The sequence below is a fragment of the Anabas testudineus genome, chromosome 9 (assembly GCF_900324465.2).
Source record: "Anabas testudineus chromosome 9, fAnaTes1.2, whole genome shotgun sequence".
In the NCBI taxonomy this organism is placed as follows: Eukaryota; Metazoa; Chordata; class Actinopteri; order Anabantiformes; family Anabantidae; genus Anabas; species Anabas testudineus.
In genome coordinates this window covers 22,445,470-22,465,932 of record NC_046618.1, presented here as the reverse complement: position 1 = coordinate 22,465,932, position 20,463 = coordinate 22,445,470, and the positions used below count along the sequence as shown (strand labels likewise).

Genomic DNA, 20,463 nt, shown 5'->3' with positions numbered 1-20,463 from the left:
TGCACACCTTTTTACTTGACAGCCACAGAATATTTCATGTTATAGACAAGTACATGCCGCATTGTGTAGAACTGGAACATTTTGACTTTAGATTATCTCAAAAAAAGATACTGATGCCACAAATCCATACAAAGTATACATAAAGCTGCTTTTAAAGTTTGAAGCAACATTTTCAGTTGCTTTAACTTTGGCATATTTACACAGTATATACATTGTGTAGTGAATGCTGAACATTTGGAAGCATCAGTGCCAGTCACACAGTTCCAGAATAACCCACAAATGAACTGCTGACCTTGCAGGTGTAAGCTAAAAATCTAGTTTCTATCCCTCAGTGGGCCAGGTAACATCTTTATAATTTGCTGTCACAGAGGTGAGTACATGGAGCTGTCAGTAAATTACCGGAGCCAAAACCATTCCCACATTCCCCATACTCATGCATAGTAACATTACTAACATTTCAGATATGTGCAAGAAATCCCATGAGGATAAACACAACAAGACAGAGGTGAGAATGAGTGTATATTTCATGGTTATGTTCAGAGTTCAGCCAAACAGCATGCATCACGTATAAACTCAATGACACTGGACAAAATATCTTCATAAGAATTTGGAGATTATGCTTTTCTTTTCATGATTACTTTCCTAGTTAGCTGTTGCCGATTAAATTTAACATAAGCTGTTACTAACGGGGCTGCATCACATTGAACATTAGATGAACATTAGACGGTAAATCATGGGTTGTAAACACATTCTCAGATCCACGTCCACTGATGTTGGCTGTAGCTTGCTCTGTGTGAGAGAGACACAGTTTAATCTCAGATAAGCCAGAGATCAAATCACACCGAGAGAGAGAGAGAGAGTATAGCAGTGGTTGGCAGTGGTGTCTCAGAACAAGAAAGGTGAGAGTTTGTATGTTCTGTTCATGCCTGTGTGGGCTTCTTCCGGGTACCTGGGTTAATTGCCCCAAGGTGTGAATGTCCGTGTGAATGGTTATCTGTCCTGTGATAGAGTGCTTCTCGCTTACTGTCGGGTGGGATCAGCTCCGGCACCCCTGTGAACCTCTAGTGGATGGAAATCACACAAGTCCTCTGATTTATAATCAATATGCATGAAAATATTCAAAGTGCTGTTTTTTCTGCAGCAGTTGAAAGACAACAAGGATGAGCGGTTTATTTTTACTGTGTCAGACATGCAGAGCATTTTTTGTTTCAGTTATCCACTTCCCACCATGTGTTCTGACACACAGCCCTGCTTGTGGCCTTGAACTCGGCCTTCTCTCTAGCAAGTGGAGGCCTTAACAAGCTGTAGGTGTGAGACATTGAGTGAACATGCCTGGAGGTGCAGCCTACTCCCTAATGATGCTTTTGTGAGGCTCCCTGCTCTCCTTCCAACTGACAGCTGACTTCACACTTCCCTCCTCTGTCTCTATTTCACTCACTAAAACGCTACTTCCTCAGATTTACATATCTCTAAATTTATTTTCAACTTTTCTAATCTCGTGTTCCATGCTTTGCGACCTCTCCCCTTCTCTCTACTCCTATGTCATCCCCACTCCCCCCCCCCCCCCCCCTTTCATCTCTGTCGGGAACAATAACACCCAGTGTGGTTGCCGCTAAGAGGGAGCAGATGCTGGAGCTGCTGCCCACTCGGTGCACTAAACCTCCCACCACAAGACTCTGAATCCCGTCTCTCCTCCTCCATGGCCACAAAGAACCCAAAGCTGTGACACCAGCGCCAGCTCTGGCCTCCACCTCCCACCTCCAGCAAGGAAGGGTGGATAGGTTCACATACACAGTTTGCTATGTCTTGAGGAGAAAATGCATTTGCAAAGTGTCCTCCTGGAGTAAATTGTGAGTTTAAAAGATAAGCAGTAGAGGAAATTATGAAGCTAAACTAAAACCTTTACATTTACACAACAGTTCTTTTTAACATTTTAGTTTTTTATAGCATAATTGATGAACTGATCATTTTAATTTAATTTTAATCACAATCAAAATCTTTAGTTTATTATTTTCAATTTCAAATGTGATTAATAATGAAATTTGATTTCTGACCATATCAAAATATTGTTTGTAAATGTTATGCTAGTTGCTTTCTTGATTTTTTTTTTCTCTCTTTTGGAGATGAATTTCTGTGAAAAATCAAAGAAGATAGCTAATAGAGGTGTTACTCAGGCTCATAGATTTGTTTTTGACAAAAATCTAATCACATTCAAGATCTTTGCATTTGCATGCACTCTATAGGAGTAACAAGGAGCAAAATCAGTTGAACACTGGGTTTGATTTATTTTAGCAGCCACACTGGGTGGGTGGGTCATATAAACATCATTTGTAAAGACATATGTTGTAAGTCTCTGACCTCTTGGGCAACCTGGTTAAATAAATCAAGCACAGCATTGTCCTTGTTGCATCTGTAAAAAGTTTAGATCTAGGACACTTCTTATACCACAGAATCCTGTTACAACAGTAACTATACTAGTAATGATATTAAACTGCACTTCCTAATAACACTTTGACAAATGTAATCATAATAGATTTTAAAATTACTGCAGCTTTACCTTTACCTTTTTACCTGCCTCTGAGAGACAATTTGAAACTGCTTTGTTTTAATTCTGGTAACTTCAGGGCAAACTCTGGGCAAAGACTTTAAGTAATTTTTTCAAACCAGCATAAGATACTACACTATGGAAAGACTCTTTAAAATGTATGTGCATACACACACACACACACACACAGACGCACACAAAAGCACACAGTAAAGTCCTGACCCTCATCTAATTATCCCACTGATCTGCGGCCCTATGCAGCCAGCTTCCTGCCACTCCAGATGTGCCTACAGCATCTCTGATGTCTATTTAATGTTCCCCAGAAAAGTGACCATCTGTTTATACGCGCTGGTTGTTCCCCTCCTGCCTCTCTTTATCTCTCGTCTCTTCAGTTCTTGGATTTAGTCTTTTAAGAGGCTGGGCAACATCTTACATATGTGGTACTCCAAATTGATTCTTTGACTCTATAGTGTGATACGCACAAAAGTATGACATGCATAATATGATTTTTTTTTTCTTTTATTATTCAATCTCTCCAATTCAAATTCAAAAAGTTTTTTAAATGCTGCTTGATATGAATGAAGCTGCCCTGCATGCTTGCTCTGTCCTTTGTGCACTTGGCAACTGAGTCAAACATTGAACTTGAAGGATTCCCTCAGCTGAAACGCAGCACATGCCTCCTCCTAAGCCAAAACCATATTGCCTCCGCGCTTGGCCTCTGCAATGCACCTGTGTGTCTGGCTTCATTTTCCGCTGTGAAAATATTTGCACTGCTGTCCTATTTTATTAACTTCTAATACAAAAGAGAAACTGTTCCAGCTCCAAAGGTGATTTGGCTGCTTGACCTGAAGCATTGTGTTTGAGTTTTAATGGGGGTCAGTGGGATATTTTATCACAGTGCAGTTTACCAGCTTGGTAAATATTTGCTGGTAAGCCGGAACTTTCCATGTAATGCAATCTTTACACATGGCATGTGCATACATTGTTAGGATCTTCCAAGCTAAGTCCAATTGGACGGTTTGCTCTCAGTGCTGATACTGTTTGGACTGTGTTTGATAAATTAACTCAGACTTCCACCAACAGTACAATGAGTGAACACCTCCTGCCAAGTTTGATAGGCCATGTTAAATTAGTTAACACCTGAAATGGTCGGTGGGATTTCTCTATATTAAATCTTATCTATGACCACAAAGCCTCTATGTATGCGTGATATCACACTATAACATTAGAGTATTTTTTTAAGTACAAGTCAATATATTGAGTCTGTCTTCTGTATATTTCCACGTCCTTTTTACAAACAGAGATTGACCTTTAACCTCTCTCAATCAAGTCACCATTAGCCTGTTGAGCTCCAGTCAAACAGAATATGGGATAACACCCAGTTGTATCACTGTGTTATGTAATCACTCGCGTGTGTGTGTATGTGTGTGTGTGTGTGTGTTGTGTGTGTGTGTGTGTGTGTGTGTGTGTGTGTGTGTGGGGCAATGTGTTGCTGTGATGGAGTTAATGGCAGAAAAATAGAACATGAAAAGCACAAAATGGTGAAATAGCGTCTTAAAAAACATATTGAATGATTTAATCAGTAGTTTGACCTCTTTTTTTAAATACATACATAAAACCAGTAACTTAAGAGCAACCATATTAGCAATTTCCACAACCCATTGGAACAGATATACTTAATAAATTCTCTGATTAATTAAAAAAAAAAAAAAAAAAAAAAGAGATAAATGAAACCTGAGGGTAGGTGGGTGATTACATATGGATTTGTTAATGGGTTGTCAACTGTACACGGCCCACCTCTGATTTGATGGATTTGACTCATGACATCCCCAGAAAGGCTTAACAATAAATTCAATCCAGTCTAAAGTGGCCTTTTGTGATTTACACTGGAAAAAATTAGCTACAGAAACGGTTACTGAACTGGAATTCTTCAGCCGCTGCAGGAGAAAAAAGCTGAAGGAACACACATGTTAGGTTATTTGCTCTTTTATGATATATATCATCCAGCAAAGAGAACCCAGCCCCTCAGCGCCCTATAATGAGACTGTTGACATTATCCTGGAAAATGACCGCCTGGAGAGAACAATAGGACTAAGCACAGTAACTGTGGAAAGTGAAAGGACAGACTGCACGTGTCAAACAGCTATGGTAAATGCATAGGGAACTAGGAACCGGTGCTTAGAGCACCATCATTGTTTCCACCAAATCCAGGTTCTCACACTTTTACTGGTCCATGTGTCTGGGTGTGGTGCCATCCAGCTGCACCGACCGTGCTGTTAGTTGCCCCGGTGACAGTTCATATGGGACAGGGAGGAAGGTGGGTCCTCAAAACACATCCAAGTAGTGTATGAACGAAATTCTCTGCATTGCTTAGACTTTCCACTTTCATGTTTAGGGTTAAAATGTGTCACATCGGTCCCATTTCCCTAGCAAAAGTAAGTGGTTCACCATGGAATAAAAGTGGTCGACCAAAACAATGATAATTATTGTATAGCATTTTGGTATAAATAGTCACTGAAACACTGTCAGATCTAATTTACAAAGAAGTAGGCACATGGCTGAAGGCACGTCTCGGACAATATAATTTCCTTCTGAGTTTTAGAAGAAAAACCTCAATTTGTATTTCATAATTAGGGTAGTGCAACAGTCTATTCTGAACCTGCTTTACTCAGCTCTCTTGGCAACTTGAGGAAAAAATGCCAGACCTCTCGTCCTATCATACGTTATAATTTTATACATCAGCGTATTTCCACAGACTGTTCGGACTGTTCAGAGGCATCAAGCATGTTTCCTGGAGAGGAAGGGGTGGTTGGAGGATATCTGAAACGTCAGATGGTATCCAATGTCACATTTTGTAAAATCCACTGCATCTGATATTAAAATATATTGGAACCTAAAAGCTGATAATATGGATAAAATCTTCATCATGGCATGTGTGTTTGCCACACTAACATAACATAATCTGATTGTCTTACTTTCACTTCCAGAGTTTTTGTCTTTGTGACAAGAGGGTGTCTTTCTATGATCCTTCAGATCCTGACTTGGAAATCAAGCCTTTCTTCGTGTTCTGACTAAATGTCTTTGGGAATATGACAACTGACCAATCCAGGAAAACCATCTTGCCAGGATACCAGCAGTAAAGTCAGTCGCTCTCAGTATTGGCTAGAATACCTGGCCCTTTTCATAGCTATTCAAAAACACACCATTCTGCAAAAATATGTATTTACTTTTCCCAAAATTGCATGGTGGGGGTCTGTGGGTTTTGGCCACATGTCTAAGTTTTTTATATTGCTTGTATGATAGGTTTGCTTGTAATTTGCAGCAAGAATGCTTAATATGTTGCAGTCAGAAAATATTTTATGGCTCAAATGCAAATGGTTATTTGCAAACAGGTTTTATGTGCCACAAGAGATTACCTCCCAAACAGATCCTGCAGAAAACATCTTAACACCAGCCAAACAGCAAACATAATTCAAACAGATCTCACAATGTACATTTAAACATTTTGAGATGGATGTTACACAGTGTTGGTCATTAATACTTTATATCAGCTGTTCATCATGTATTGGTTCCAGTAAAGCTTCACAGCAAGTGAAATATAACCTGCAGCATGCTGGCACCACTCCATTATGTTATGGTCCCATATTTACAACTTGCTGCTACAGCTTCAGCCTACTTAGTCCCCCAACACAACATACCTCCTCCCAGATTTACACGGAGCCTCCTCCCTGAGTTCCAACTGTGTTCTTGGACCACAAACTGCTGCTGGGGAATAGCTGAGGCGCGCCAAAGCTACGTTCAGTTCCTCAGAGTGTGACATGTGGAGTAGTATTACAAGTGATGTGAACAGCTAATAAAGAGAACCACTGAAAATGGCACAGACACAAAAAGACAATAGTAATTTATGACTTATCACATGCTACAGCAACATTCAAACCTGCTACTGCAGTTGTGTTCTTAAGACTGTTGTTGGCGCTAGTCAGTTTGCAGGTTTCTTTTCTGGGTAATTTTGTAATACACATAAGTATGGTTAAAGGTTTAAAACTTGTCATACTGTACACTTTTCAAAACAGTGTCTTAAAACGCTTCATGTATATAACATTTCAAAACTATAAAATAACAATTTATAGAATACAAAGAGGAAGTGTTGAAACCAATAGGACACCAAAGCTCAACCTAGCGTCATTTATGATTGGGTTTTGCCTTTTAAACCAATTTCGAGATGTGTTTTTCATTTTCTCTTTTCCTTAGCTCGTCTCGGCTGAAAGGTTGTGCAGAATCCAACTGTAAGATGGAAACAATGCAGTAATCAACACTACCATAATGAGGTGTTTTCACTTCCTAACTAGACTCATTGTAATTATCATGAACAAAAAGAGAAAATCTGTAATGGATGTGGATCTTTTTTTCTTCAACTGCAGTTTCTCTTCAGTAAACTGCTTGAGAAGTCTTCAGTACTTCAGTGGTTTGACAGATAAACAAAACCTACATACAAACATATCAACCTGGAATGTTAATAAATCACATCCTTAAATGCAAGCACTGTTTAAACATTAATGTAAACCCTCAGACTTCATTACAAATTTGCACACTATTGCTCTGCTGTATCAAAAATAACATGGCCTATAAGCAGAGAAGGATCCAATCGGATGCTGTAAATTAATCTGCCATTTATTTTGGAATTCAACTCTTTCTTTGGTTTCATTTGCTTATTAGCTACAGCTTTACTTTAATGCCTGGCTTGGCAAACTCCAACACAGCACCCTCAAGATCAAATTGGAAACAGACTTTTGCCTGCTCCATCTCTTACAAAAGATGCATTACTTTGCAGGTTGCTTTCCTTTCTTTTCTGCAAAGCAAAGGTCTTTTACAACCTGCTGTTGAATATTGATACGATAGCGATGGCTGTGTAATTCAGCACAACTGTAAATGTAAGACTCTGTTTAAACAGTTGAATCCAATGCAGCGTAACTGGCAGTACAGATTGCCTTTCCTTGTTCACATAGTGCATCATGTAAAACTGACCTTTTTTTTAATTATTATTTAACACATAAACTATAGCCACCTCACAGCACTTCACAACAATGCCTTAGTGATATGGGTTGCATCCTTTCATTGAAATACAATTCAGATGTCTTTGTCTATGTCTTCTTAAGAAATATGCTTTGTGGTCTAAAGAAAAAAAGCAATAACAAACCAAATGGCCAGGCAGCACAGAACAAAAACTCCACTGTGTTGTAGCACTGTAGCGCAATCTTTTCTCCCGAACAGCTTTTTCCCAAATGTGTCTTCTTTGTCAATGAGCATAAAAAAGGCACCTTAAAACTTCAAAACCTTAGTGTACCAATTACTCATCCATTGATTCTCTGATACCTTTTCCTCTACAGTTACTACAACTGGAAAACACAGGTGTCCACATCCAACTCGAGTCCTAACTTTGAGGTGATTTATGATGACCCCAATGGCCTTCTCTTTCGAAACAAGAGGGACAAAAAGATCCTGAATGTGGACCCCTTGGTATGTTTTTTTTTTTTTCTTGTCTGTATATATATATATCCTCTTCACCTGCACAAAAAATTGACGATCAAGGGGTCAGGACAGGTGCTTCCTCCACATGCACAGTCCAACAAGAGCCCTGGAAGAAAAACTGTTTTTTTTTTTTTTCTCTCTCTCCAGTTTCCCTCTTTGCAGGGGGGGTAGGGAAGTAGTTGGCGGGGGTTGAACTATTTTGAAATTGCAGACAGAGCTGTGGGGACTGTGTTTTTGAGGCCAAATGCCAAAATGGCAGCACAGTGTTCTAGCTGCGGTCGAGCACCGCCCCGACCAGGCTGTCTATTAAAAACACAAGAGAAGGCATAGGAAGCCAGACACAGCAAACCACCCGTGTGCCCAGAAACGCAGCTCAGCTCTGCCCAGATTGGCTCGGCATGGAGCAGCACAGAACCATCCGGCTTTTAACCCACCTCACTGAGCTCACTAGCTGCTCATGTGGCCACTGATCCGCAAGGGATCCTTCCAAAATCAAGGCTCACATCAACTCATTTTGGGTGGTTTGTTTGTTTTTGTGCCTTTGTCATACCATGACCACTTTTTCTGTCTAAGCCAAAGAGTGGGTTAGGGGGTGGAAGAGTTGAGAGTAGCATATTTCAGTTATGACAATGGTTTTATTCAGTCTTAGTATATTTAACTCCTAATGTGTAATGACACTTTTTTAGTTTCCATGAGAATAGATTATCATTAAGCTCAATCAGCATCTCCCGTTTTCTATTAATGCGTCCATGAAGTCATTTTTTTTATTGGTCAGTCTTTATTGATGCTCTTTTCAACTGAGCAAAGAAAGACTGCTTCACTTAGTAGGACACCCACAAGCGTGTTTGAGGGGAAAAGTGTAAATTGAGCATAATGGTTGGCTATGGATCCACTCCCACTAGCAGCTTTTGACACACTTAGCCTTAAATAAATGTTCCCAGCTGGTATCGGCTTCACATCTTAGTGGTGGGGCCATGTCAGTTTTGACATTCAGAATAACACAAAACATCTTGGAAAATGAACAATTACAGTCACTGTCAAATTATGCTAAACTTGGCCTCCCCTTTAACATACCTGTTATTAGAAAGAGATATGTTCCAGATAACTGTGGGTTTTTTTTAATTGCTAACATACTCTATTATGTCAGCTTTCAATTTTTTACCTACATTAATATATTTTTAAATAAACAGAACACCAGAATTAACACCACCTATGTGATTCTATGTAGATTTTTTTTTTTTTGCAAGATAGTTAAACACAGTATGATTGAGTCTTATGGCTCTCGTTAACTTCTTAGGGCAGAGACACATCAAGTCGACATTAACGAACTAGAGGCAGCTGAAGGCCAATTCATCTTTACATGTATGTGTCTGTATGCATGTTGATAAATTTTTATCACCACCCCAATCCATTAAAATCGGATTAACTGTCTACAGATACGTGCGTGCAGCCCAAAAATTTGTGTTCACACAGACTGGTCGCTTACCTAGTGCACCAACTACACGTGCCGTAAAAAAAGCAGCACTTGGACACAATCGCTTACTGTTTTTGTAAACTTTTGTATTATGGGTATTCTTTCTTTAGAGACTTGATGTACATTTGAGCAAAATTGCTTAATGCAGCTCAAAAAACCTCACGCATCATGCAAGTGAAGCAAATTTCAAAGGAAGTGGAAATGAACAGTATATAAAGTCAATGGAAAAGCACAAGTGGTGTGTCCCTGTAGCCTGGAACTAGAGAGAAATTACTGAAAGGATTTGATTTTTGTCAGGTTTTGAGATCAGTCCAAGTCCAGACTGTCACACTAAGGCACATGTAGGTATACTTGAATAAACACAGACAGCAAAAACACTGACTTATGCAAATAAAGCGAGGTATAAATTCACTTTGCATTTAGTCTCGGTGTGCCTTTATAGACTCTAGATAACACTGTAAGAACAAGCCTTAATCTAACTCTGTACTGGGTTCCAGTCTGGCCCTGGCGAGGACTCTAACAGGACATTCCTGCAGTCGGACTTCTACATCCATGTCGTCATCTACGACCACAACATCAGGACAGTCTGATCTTCAGAGGCTGCTGCCGACACACTGATACACATGGCACATGTTGGAGAGAGCTGGAAGCCTCTAATTTGACTGAGCTGCTGTAGTAGCACCATTTACAATTATTTACTGTTCCCTTTTATATCATGCATGCCATCTGGGTGGAGGTGCTCCAGTGAAAAATGGCTTAAACTGAGGATACCCAGAGGAAGGAGTGGATAAACTAGTGTGACAACTTAGAGGTTTTCCTGCAGCTAACCTGAGTTTTTATTACTTAAGGTGTTTAGACTGTTCCAAATAATTTCATTGTAAGCTTTTCACTTAAATTCTTCTTTATTCCATTTAGTGGAGACCCGGAGTCAGTTGGCTCAGTTTCTTTGACATTCCCTGAGCAGCAGTCTTGGTTAAAGGTAGAAACCTGCTTGGGGACCCTGGGCTTGTCCCATCGTTTGACCTGGCGTGTTTTGAGCTGTTTGTCTAAACAAATTAAAGGCGTAAGAGCTTTGAAAGATGGCGGGGGTTACTTTTATGTTCTCCCCCAGGCTGCGGTAGCTCCAATTGGACTGGAAGAATGGGTAATGGGCTTAAAGCATTCCGCATGTTCCCAGATGCAAGGCACACTTTGCAGGACATCAAAGTGCTCTATCATTTACATATTAGTCATTTACAATGACAGTTTTAATGGACAACAACTCCACAAATAACCTTTACAAATTATTTATTTGCAACTTGTTCACTCTATCATCTGGATTTGAATTTTAACATAGATAGCTAACAAATTCTCTTTGTCTTTATGAATATATTTGTGCAGAAACTGCAGCAACGCAGTCGATTCCATTCGTTTTTATATTTTTTTAGTAATCATGATCGATGCTGCTGCTCAATGAATTGTAAAATGAAAATGTAAAATATTAAGTCCAACAAAATTACTTGAAATTGAAAAGAAATTGCCTTTTTGTTAGAATATAATTTGTTTTGCCACTGTTAAATATAAATACAGCCAGCCGTTCTTTAGCTTAGCTTAACTTAGCATGAAGGCAACTAGCTTCTTCAGAGGTAACAAAATCTGTTTGCCAGCATTTAACATATATATAGAAAAGTTTGTTTTTACATGTTATTGTTTATTGTGTCTTGGCCCAGTAGCAACATGGATTCATCCAGGTCTTCATCTAAGATTATTTTTTTAAACCTTTAGACAATGCCAGGCTCCATTTCCCCTTGTTTCCAATCTATAGCATTATAATTAATGTTGAGACGTGAAAGATGCCTGGATCTTTCTCATCTAGCAAAACGAAAATGTTGAATTATTCCTTTCAAAAAGACATAGTGGCAGCCGTACTTGAAACGTATTACCACTGCATCCATTCTGTTGAAATGTAAACATTCACTTTTTCATATAAACCTCCAAAGTTTCTTTGTTTGTGTAAAACTGCTTTGCGGCGATGAAAATTGTTAAAAGCGCTATACAAATAAAATTGAATTGAAATGTATTTCTGTATCTCTGTCTTTCAGCTGCCCTTATAGCAGAGCAGCCTTCCTCTGGCTGCATCTGTCTGTTCTTATTGAATTGGACCCTGATGTCCTCATTGAAACAAGATGTGTGGATGTGGGCTCTGGCTGTGTAAAGTCAGGTTTTGGGGAAATGGGGTCTGGTTTCGGGTTTTCTTAGTCAGTGGATTTCTGGGTCTGCTGTGGGGCGATGATGATGGTGCTGAGGTGGTGCCTTGTAATTTCTTTTATTTTATGTCTTCTAAATGTTTTAGTTGTTTGTGTGTCTTTGAATATAATTTTTAATGTCTGTTTAAGCAGTTTATGTTAGAACACCTCTGAAAAATCTGGTTTTGTCTCTGCTGTTGTCTCAACAAAACTAACTAGACCAACAGGGATGAGAAGCACATTTGAATTTGGCAGGATTGTGTCTCTGACGTTATTCTTCAAGCCCAAATCTAACCTAGGTTTGGACTGTAACAATCAACAACCCATCCTCCTGATTTTTATTCAGTTTATTTTTCTTGCATGGGTAGCAAGAACTCAAACTGGCCGGTTGGAAAATGAACAATTCACCCTCATCTGTAGCTGTTTAGATTTATAAGCCGTAGCTAATTCATGCGGCCTGGTGATGGTGATGGAACAGCTCACTCTGTTCTCCCTCCCTGAAATTGGCATCAGTTGTTCCAAACACCTAACACTCAAAACAGCAGATGTGTACATCAGCAACAGATTAATTAAAATGTCTACGTATTAACAATCAAGCAAGTATTGCAACTTGAAATGCACAAGCTTCTTTTTATGTGCCTTATCTGTGTGGCAAAAAAACTGGAGCTCACCCAGACAGATCATGTGTCAGTAAATAGTAATGATATCACATTAAAGTCTAATTTAAATGGTTATATCCTTCTGCATTTCTTTTATTGGGCTTTTAAGCTGTTGGGGTTTTAACTGAAGCGTGGTTTTATTAGTTTGAGGCCTGACTTGCCCCTAATATACACAACATGAGGTAAAGAGGTGGATTCTGACTAAACATGGCATTACTTAGAGAGCAGGCAGTATTCAGCCTTCTCTGTGAAACTCACTGTTTCACCTTATCTTGATGACTCTTCTCCAAAATGTTAAATTCCTACATAAAAGCAATTTCATGTGCTAGTAGCAACACATGTTTTGTGATGAGAGCTTTACTCAACTCAACCTCCAGATGAATATGTAAAAGAAAAGTAATGTAAAAATGATGGCATACTGACATTCATGGAGACACAAACCACTATTTGTCCTTTATAACTTTGATAAGTTGGATCAATTCTGAGCCATAGTTCAATCTTGCTTTGCTTGATCCCACTGACACTTATTATCACAGTTGTCTTTAAGTGGCAAGTAGAGTTGAAATTATGTTTTGTTACTTTATTTTAAACATTATATGCAAGTATTTTAATTTATACCATGTTTCCCATTAGTTTTATTTCTTTATGGACTACAGGTTTGAAGAAATGTGCACTGATTACTCTGAGGTGCCTCTGTTGCTAGTTTGCTGTATTGATTGTCTTCTGTCCATCTCCTCCCATAGAAACGGGTTAAAGTCCTTAGTCGTGCTGCCTGCTATGCTATAAAGGACATGGCATGCAAATATTATTGCCATCAGATGTCCAAGGGCGGGGAAATGCCCTAATCATTTCCTCCCGAGTGCCCCTGAAAGAGAAGCCCAGTGACGGGGGGTGGAGTGCTCCTGGGTGGGGTGTTTAACCCCGCCCGGATGGGCTGAATTGGGGGGAGAATAGGAGGAGGGGGGTTCACAGTACAGCATCCGGATCGGGCCGTGATGGTACAGGATGTGTGTGCTTAACTCCATTGAACTAAACTAAATAGGGGAGAGAGCCTTTAATGCCGACAATAAGCCGCTTCATTCAGCAGCGCGACCCAGACGCGCAGCGCGACCCAGACGCACAGCTCTGCGGAGTAGAAATTACGCACGGAGGGGCTGTTCTGCGGCAGCAGATTAGGTATTGAAATCAGTTCAATAAATCGGTGGAATTTCCTTTAACATAAATACTTTGTCAAAGCCCGTCTCAAATCAACTGACAAAACTGAGCCCTTCAGCTCCTGATAGCATGAGATAATTTGTCCCCAGGCTGGATGTGCGTAAAAGTATCTTAAACAGGAAACTCTCTCTCTCTCTCTCTCTCTCTCTCTCTCTTCTCTCCCTCTCTCCCTCCCTCTGGGGGTGTGTGTGAGTGTGTGCGTGTGTGAGCTAGGAATACCCAGCTGGTCCCACAAGCCCTATAATACCAAGCACAACATGCTTTACCTTCAATGAAAGCTGAGACGGGGGAACGGTTGACTGCTGGTCCTGAAATCAGCTCAGAGCTCGGATACAAAACCAAGAGCGTCGGTGTTTTGGCAGCTTACTTCTCCTCCATCTGCAATATTACACCTTCTGCTGTGCGCCGGAACCTTTATCCTTTACTGACTGTAGCACGTTTAGACTTGCAACTTATCAAAAGCAGAGGTGCAACTTGGATAAACCTTTTACTTTTCCTGTCCATCTTACTATTTTGCTCACTAGTGTTAAGGTGATGGTATCATTCTCTTGCGGAGTACTCCTCCTCAGGTGATGGTATGTGTTTTTGGATATAGAGACCCCTTTTGGAAACCTGCTAAGTTTTCCACAACTATTTTTTTTACTGTTGCTACCTTCGCCTTGGCCCAAGCATGGCTCTCCAGTCTTGGTTTGTGGTCGTGACGCTCTACGGATGGAGTTATCTGTGCGTTGCATACTGCGCGATGCTGAAAACGGACTCTTTCCCGGAGAGACGAAATGTGGATTATACGCATTCGCTGGACAAGGAGCATCACGTGAAAGAAGACCAGGATCTGCTTTTACAGGATACAATGACGGAGCATATGCAGATGCTTTACGCGAAGTACAACAGAGCTGGATTTCCCTTTAAGGACGGAAACACTGTCCGCAGTTTCAAAGCGCACTGGGGTATGTATCCAGTGTTTTACGCGTGTTTACTATACTTTTATTTTACCAATCTAGAAAGGGCATACATGCATGTCGTAATTACGATTTTTTGAAATGTGTGCTTTGCTCAGTTTATTCATCCGCGCGTCGCCATTCTTAATATTCCTAAATTGCATGTGTATAATTTAGTAAACTGTAACAAATCTTTATATAAACGTGTTTACAATCTGAATTTAGATTTTCTGTTTGACTAAAAGTGGTGGAATTTGTTGCCGCTGACGCGCTGGTTCTCTCAGCTGAAACTGAAATACACCTGTTGATCCAGTCATGTAAATCAGATCAACCTGTTACCCCTTTCTCTGTGTCAGCAAGAGAGACTCTGCATCAGATCTATGCATGCAAGTCGACATGCAGACAACTGAAAGAGTTTTTCACACCTTCAGATTTTACCAATCGAAATTAGAGATCGAGCCAGCATATAGCAGCTGTCCAACCTACCTCATCTGTAGCAGAACTAGAGAGATTTCTAAATTGTGGGCTCCTGCATTTGAGGCTTTTTTGTTGGCATTTTCTCCTAGAGCTATTATAATAATTTCAATATTATGATTTCTAAATTGCTTATAGATCCCTGTTATTATCACTTGGATGTGGACACTGTTAAAAGATGACCAGATGCTCTTTGGGTCAGCGTTTGTTAGAGTATGCTGCCTCCTATGGCTCATTACTTGTATAACATAGCACATAAAGGGTCAGTGCACTCAAGTTACAAACATATTTTATATCTAGTCCTCTGAATAATATTGAAATTATACCTAAGAAAGAAATTGTATCTAATTATCTAGTCTTATTTCTCAAATCTCTGAAAAAGGATCTTTTTCTTTTTTTATGAACTGACCTTTTATTGATTGACACCAACTGATACTAATATTATAGGGTACAATCATTTACAGCTATGTTGCATTGTGTAAGTAAAATTACTCATTGTATACACAGGTACTCTTAATAAGAAGCAGCTGCAGATTTTCAACCTCACCTCCCTCACCAAATCAGAAGACGTTCTGTCAGCCACTCTTCATTATTACATAGGAGATCTTCAGAACAGCACCCACGGCTGTTCCAGATCCAAAAGCTGTGGCCGCCATGGGCCTCGTAGGCACAACCACATCCACATGGGTATCTGGAGTTTTGGTTCTGTGGATAACAAGATGAGAACACTTGGACACTTTCAGATCAATGTGTCCACACTCTACAGGGACTTCATATCTTGGCAGTGGAAGGACATAACTCGTGTGGTCAACCAGGCCAAACATCATGATGAGCTGCTTATTGGGATCGATGTGGCTTCACAAGGGCCCCAACAGTGGAAGAAGCTCCTGTCAGATCGCTCACCCTACATCCTGGTCTACGCCAATGACTCTGCCATTTCAGAACCTGAAAGTGTGGTAGCCACGCTTCAGAGACACCACTCAGTGGGAGGGGAGAGCTCAATTTCACAAAGCCTCCAAAAACTGGGACCCCATGAGCGAAACAACACTGAACAAGAACAGCCACAGCCTAGACACAAGCGCTCAGTGAATGTTCTTCTCCCATTGCAAAACAATGAACTTCCTGGGCCTGAATACCCATATGAACCGACTGGATGGGATGAGACGAGTCCATACGAACCTTTTGAAAACAAGCAGCCTCGTCGCCCACGTAAAAAGACGCGCAAGAATCAGCGGCACAAGATGCCCCTGCTGCAGTTTGATGAGCAGACAATTAAAAAGGCGCGGAAAAAGCAGTGGAACGAGCCCAGGAACTGTGCTCGGAGATACCTGAAAGTAGACTTCGCTGACATTGGATGGAGCGAATGGATTATATCACCTAAATCATTTGATGCCTACTACTGCTCAGGATCCTGCCAGTTCCCCATGCCAAAGGTGAGACTCAGAACCTTGCACTGCAGTGGTAACCAGCCTGGAGCCTGTATGATACCAAATAAGTGCAGGGATAAACCAGTAATGCCAGATGTCCTTCCTCATGTTTTTATCCTCAGTACATTATATCTCAGGAATTTAAATAATTAGGTCTTTGAAGATATGCATCAGAGTTTTATATACGTATATAATTTAGGTTAGTCCAAAGTGACGTTCCCTGCATTAAACCTGCAGTAAAAGTCATCGAAACTCTAGACACAGTAATCTATAAATTGCTTTGTAGAAAGAATGAGGAATAATTCTTATATGCTTAAGGGAAAACAAACATGGTCCTTGAAAGAAGCTGCTTGAGTAATGCATGCTATTTCTGAAAGTTTCTCTCTAGATGCAGACAGCATAAGATAAGGGTTTGCACATCTAACAGAACATTAAAAAGAGTAAGAGGAAAAAAAAACTGATCTTACACTGATGGTAAACATCAGGTTCCCTCGTAGCTCGTGGCCCCGATGACAAGATAACATCACAGGTATTTTAAACATGGCCGGAATGCATGGGTCCCATCCACTTAATTCATTACCTTGGAGTCGCCAGCCTTTGTAGTCGGATGTAATTAGTCCCAGAAGTAGGGCCTAGGGCAACCCCCTCCCTCTCCTGCAGGTTTGCTGCTTAGTCACACAGGCCTGTGATCCTGTGATGTTGCTTTCCCTTTGTCAGGTTAAAGCTTTAGAAGCCGCCAAATCGCTCGGTGTGTGTCACTTATTTGATCCTGCTAAGACAAGAAGCAGCTGATTAGGTGTGTGAACTTCTAGGGATAGACATGGAAGTCTTTGATCTACTTGCAGCTGTAAGTTGGATGCACTGAATAACAGTCTGTAAATTCTATGTTTTATAATAGGTATACAACCTTGACATCTAGCTATGAATTCTAGTAACTTTTTTATCCAATAGACAGATGGTGTAGTAAATCATGAATAGCTCTATTAACAGAAAGTGTTTCAAAAAACTGATGTTTTTTGGCCTGTCATTTGTTCTTTTGGAGCTTTCTGTGATCTTGCCAATTAACTTTATTATTATCAGAGATGGCCAAAAATGTGAGTTCATAGTAATGTTCATGCATCTTAAGATTAAGGTCATATTCTTCTAAAGGTGATCAGGAATTAAAGTGGTGTGGTGTGGCGAATGCTATCGATGCTATCAAACACAACCTTTTAGTATGATTGGTTTAGATAGCTGAATTTTGCAGCACATCATTATTTTCTGCATACTTTTTTTTATTTTTATAATGTAGTTGAATAATTCTTTTTATCCTTTTTGCTTTAGGCTCTGAAGCCCTCTAACCATGCGACCATCCAGAGCATAGTACGCGCAGTGGGTGTTGTCCAAGGCATCCCAGAGCCGTGCTGTGTCCCCGAGAAGATGTCTTCCCTCAGCATCCTCTTCTTTGACGAGGATAAGAATGTGGTGCTGAAAGTCTACCCAAACATGACTGTAGATTCCTGTGCCTGCAGATAGTTTCTTCACATAAAACTTGTATCGCACAGAAAAGGAAAAAAATAATCAATAACATGCAGCCAATAAGACACTCTTCTCCTGTTTCTTTAGTCATACACTCACTGAAATACTCAGTGAACGCAACTTCCCTTTCACACTGGAGGGAGAGTACTGTGTGCTGTTCCTGGGATGGAATGGATCTTGTGGGTTATCCTCATAGAAGATAACTGGAACAGAAAGTCAAACCTCTATGCCCCAATTTCACCACTGGCACCACTGTTTATCTTTATGTCTTCAACATCGCTGCTCAGTTATCCGTTGCGCAATAGCAGAGTGAATGAAATTATAAACTACCTTACAATACAATAAAAATTCTAACTGAGGCATAGGAGAGACAAGAACTGAAGGAAAAAAATCACTTTTCAGGATGAGCTGATGCCTCTGGGGAGGGTCATTCTCACCTTTTTGTCCTTCATAGCTTGAAGTTGTCTTTGGCCATTGCCACAAAGTAATCTCTGCTCGCACTTGCATGGTTTTCATTACTTTGTGTATGTATTTATGTCTGTACTATCACTGTTATTCACTATATGAGAAGTTATTTTATGATTATTGGCTTGGCTGCTATAGAAAAATATATTAGATTCCAAAGCCAAATGTGTGATGTAAACGGTAGATACACGTACATATTTGTGTTTAGATTGTTCGTTGTACAGAACCCACATTTTTAAGAGTTTATTATATGCATAAGAGTAAGCTATGTTCAATTTGTGGTCTTCATTAACAGTTGGGATAGAAAAGCTTTTCAGGAGGCCAACCATACTATTGCTTTTACCAAGAATATGTTCAATCTTTACGAGTGAGCTTCAGATTTCATTTGAAAAGATTAAGTGTATCAAAAGGAAAAACTACTACAATGAAAAATGGTTGTCATCAATGGATTCACTCGAAGTGCCTCTAAAGGACTCTAAAAGCCACTTGATGCTTATGTGCAATTGAAAACCTGCTGGACCTGAAGTATTAAGAAAGAAATTAAATTCATTGTGGGACTTGGCAGGCATCAAAGCTTAATAGTAGGGGCTTTTGAGTCTACAGTTTACAGTAAATTATAGTAATAGCAGCTAAGAAAAGGCTTTTACTCTAAGGGAGCGGGTAAGCAGAAATGCAAAAATATCTTTTGCAGTTAAAGTTTTCATATTTCCTTCATTTGAGTTTTAAATTCCCAGTTTTTTTCCAGAATGATGAAGAGTACATATACTATATTGAGCGATCAGCGAATGCTGAACTTTTCCTTAGTAGCACAAGCATTTAATATTACTGTATAAAGTGGGTTTTACATAAGTCATCGCAGGGTGTGTTATTTGATCAGATACTTTTAGGTCAATGCTGAACAGCAGGCACACCTGGAAGAGCAGTTAACATGTAAGGCCGTCTTATGTTGTACCTAATTGTCAGACTTCATAAAACCAAATATTTATTCAGAGCAAATAGACTTAAATATAGCAGCTTTTTTTCTATAGACTTGTACATTGTTTTTGTATATAGGTCACTATATGTCAATGACATTCTAATGTCTCATTGAGATAGATGTGCCTTTTGAGTGGATGGATTTCTGCTTTTCAAAAAGTTGGATTTGATTGCCTTTTTACAGGAGGCAACTGGATCACTCAAAGGACTGAGGTCTGTTTGCAATGAAGCTGAAGTCAAAGCAAAGTGCTGAGAATATTTTTATATGGTACAAAATAATCTAGCGTGAACATAGTGCATATTCTTTTGATAAGTATGGTCACCAGTGGAAATTATTTAGAAATGCATTTGAAATTATTCACTATTTTGATATTTCAGAGACATTTATTTTGTGTCAAAAACATATGGCAGGCTTTTTAACTTTATATATTTGTACTGACACTTTTTCCAGTTTGTGCTTACTCGTCTTGTGCCAATACAGATTTTAGCAATGCATGCTATAGAATGGAGTGGTCTCATCTAATTGTGCCAGTACCACACTGCAGACGTGACGACTGCTGACAAGTCGTTTTTGAACCTTTGCTTCTGCTGCATTTCAGACTCAACCCAAGTTTACTTCATTAATGTCTTCTGGAGAGCAAGTATCAAAAAGACACTTGTATACAGTTCACCATTTCAGACATGTAAAAGGGCTTACTCTATTTCACTGTTCAATTCTATTTTGTAAATGTCATGCTGTAGGTATTGCTTGTACAATAAGCTTCATAAAATATATTTGTATATGGAAATGACCTTTAACATGCATCTATTTATTTTCTGTATGTTGCATATCTTGTAGAGGTGTGGTCTGGGACAGGGGAACTGAAGCTCTGACAGGTCGAAGGTCTTTATGCCTGTGATGGACATTTGTCAGCACTGATGTGAAAATGTGCTGACGTGTTTAAAGGCCCCACCCCCCCAGCTCTGACCCTCCTTATAAAGCATTCAAAGAAATGAATAAAATTATGCAAGACTCAGAT

At 39.8% G+C, this 20,463-nt stretch overlaps 2 protein-coding genes across 2 annotated transcripts in view; both read left to right on the top strand.

Annotated features, from left to right (window-relative positions):
- Window positions 1-11,573, top strand: part of cfap299 (cilia and flagella associated protein 299) — a 63,164-nt gene extending 51,591 nt beyond the window's left edge. The window contains exons 5-6 of the mRNA XM_026343654.1: window positions 7,933-8,062; window positions 10,046-11,573. Of these exons, the coding sequence (XP_026199439.1) occupies window positions 7,933-8,062; window positions 10,046-10,138 (223 nt within the window). The 3' untranslated portion in view covers window positions 10,139-11,573. The remainder of the gene's footprint in view (window positions 1-7,932; window positions 8,063-10,045) is intronic.
- A 2,287-nt stretch (window positions 11,574-13,860) lies between these two features.
- Window positions 13,861-20,462, top strand: bmp3 (bone morphogenetic protein 3). The gene is made up of 3 exons (XM_026343461.1): window positions 13,861-14,594; window positions 15,567-16,492; window positions 17,810-20,462. Exons 1-3 carry the CDS (start codon window positions 14,318-14,320, stop codon window positions 17,999-18,001), a joined length of 1,395 nt encoding a protein of 464 aa, XP_026199246.1. The 5' UTR covers window positions 13,861-14,317; the 3' UTR covers window positions 18,002-20,462.
- Window position 20,463: the final 1 nt, after the last annotated feature.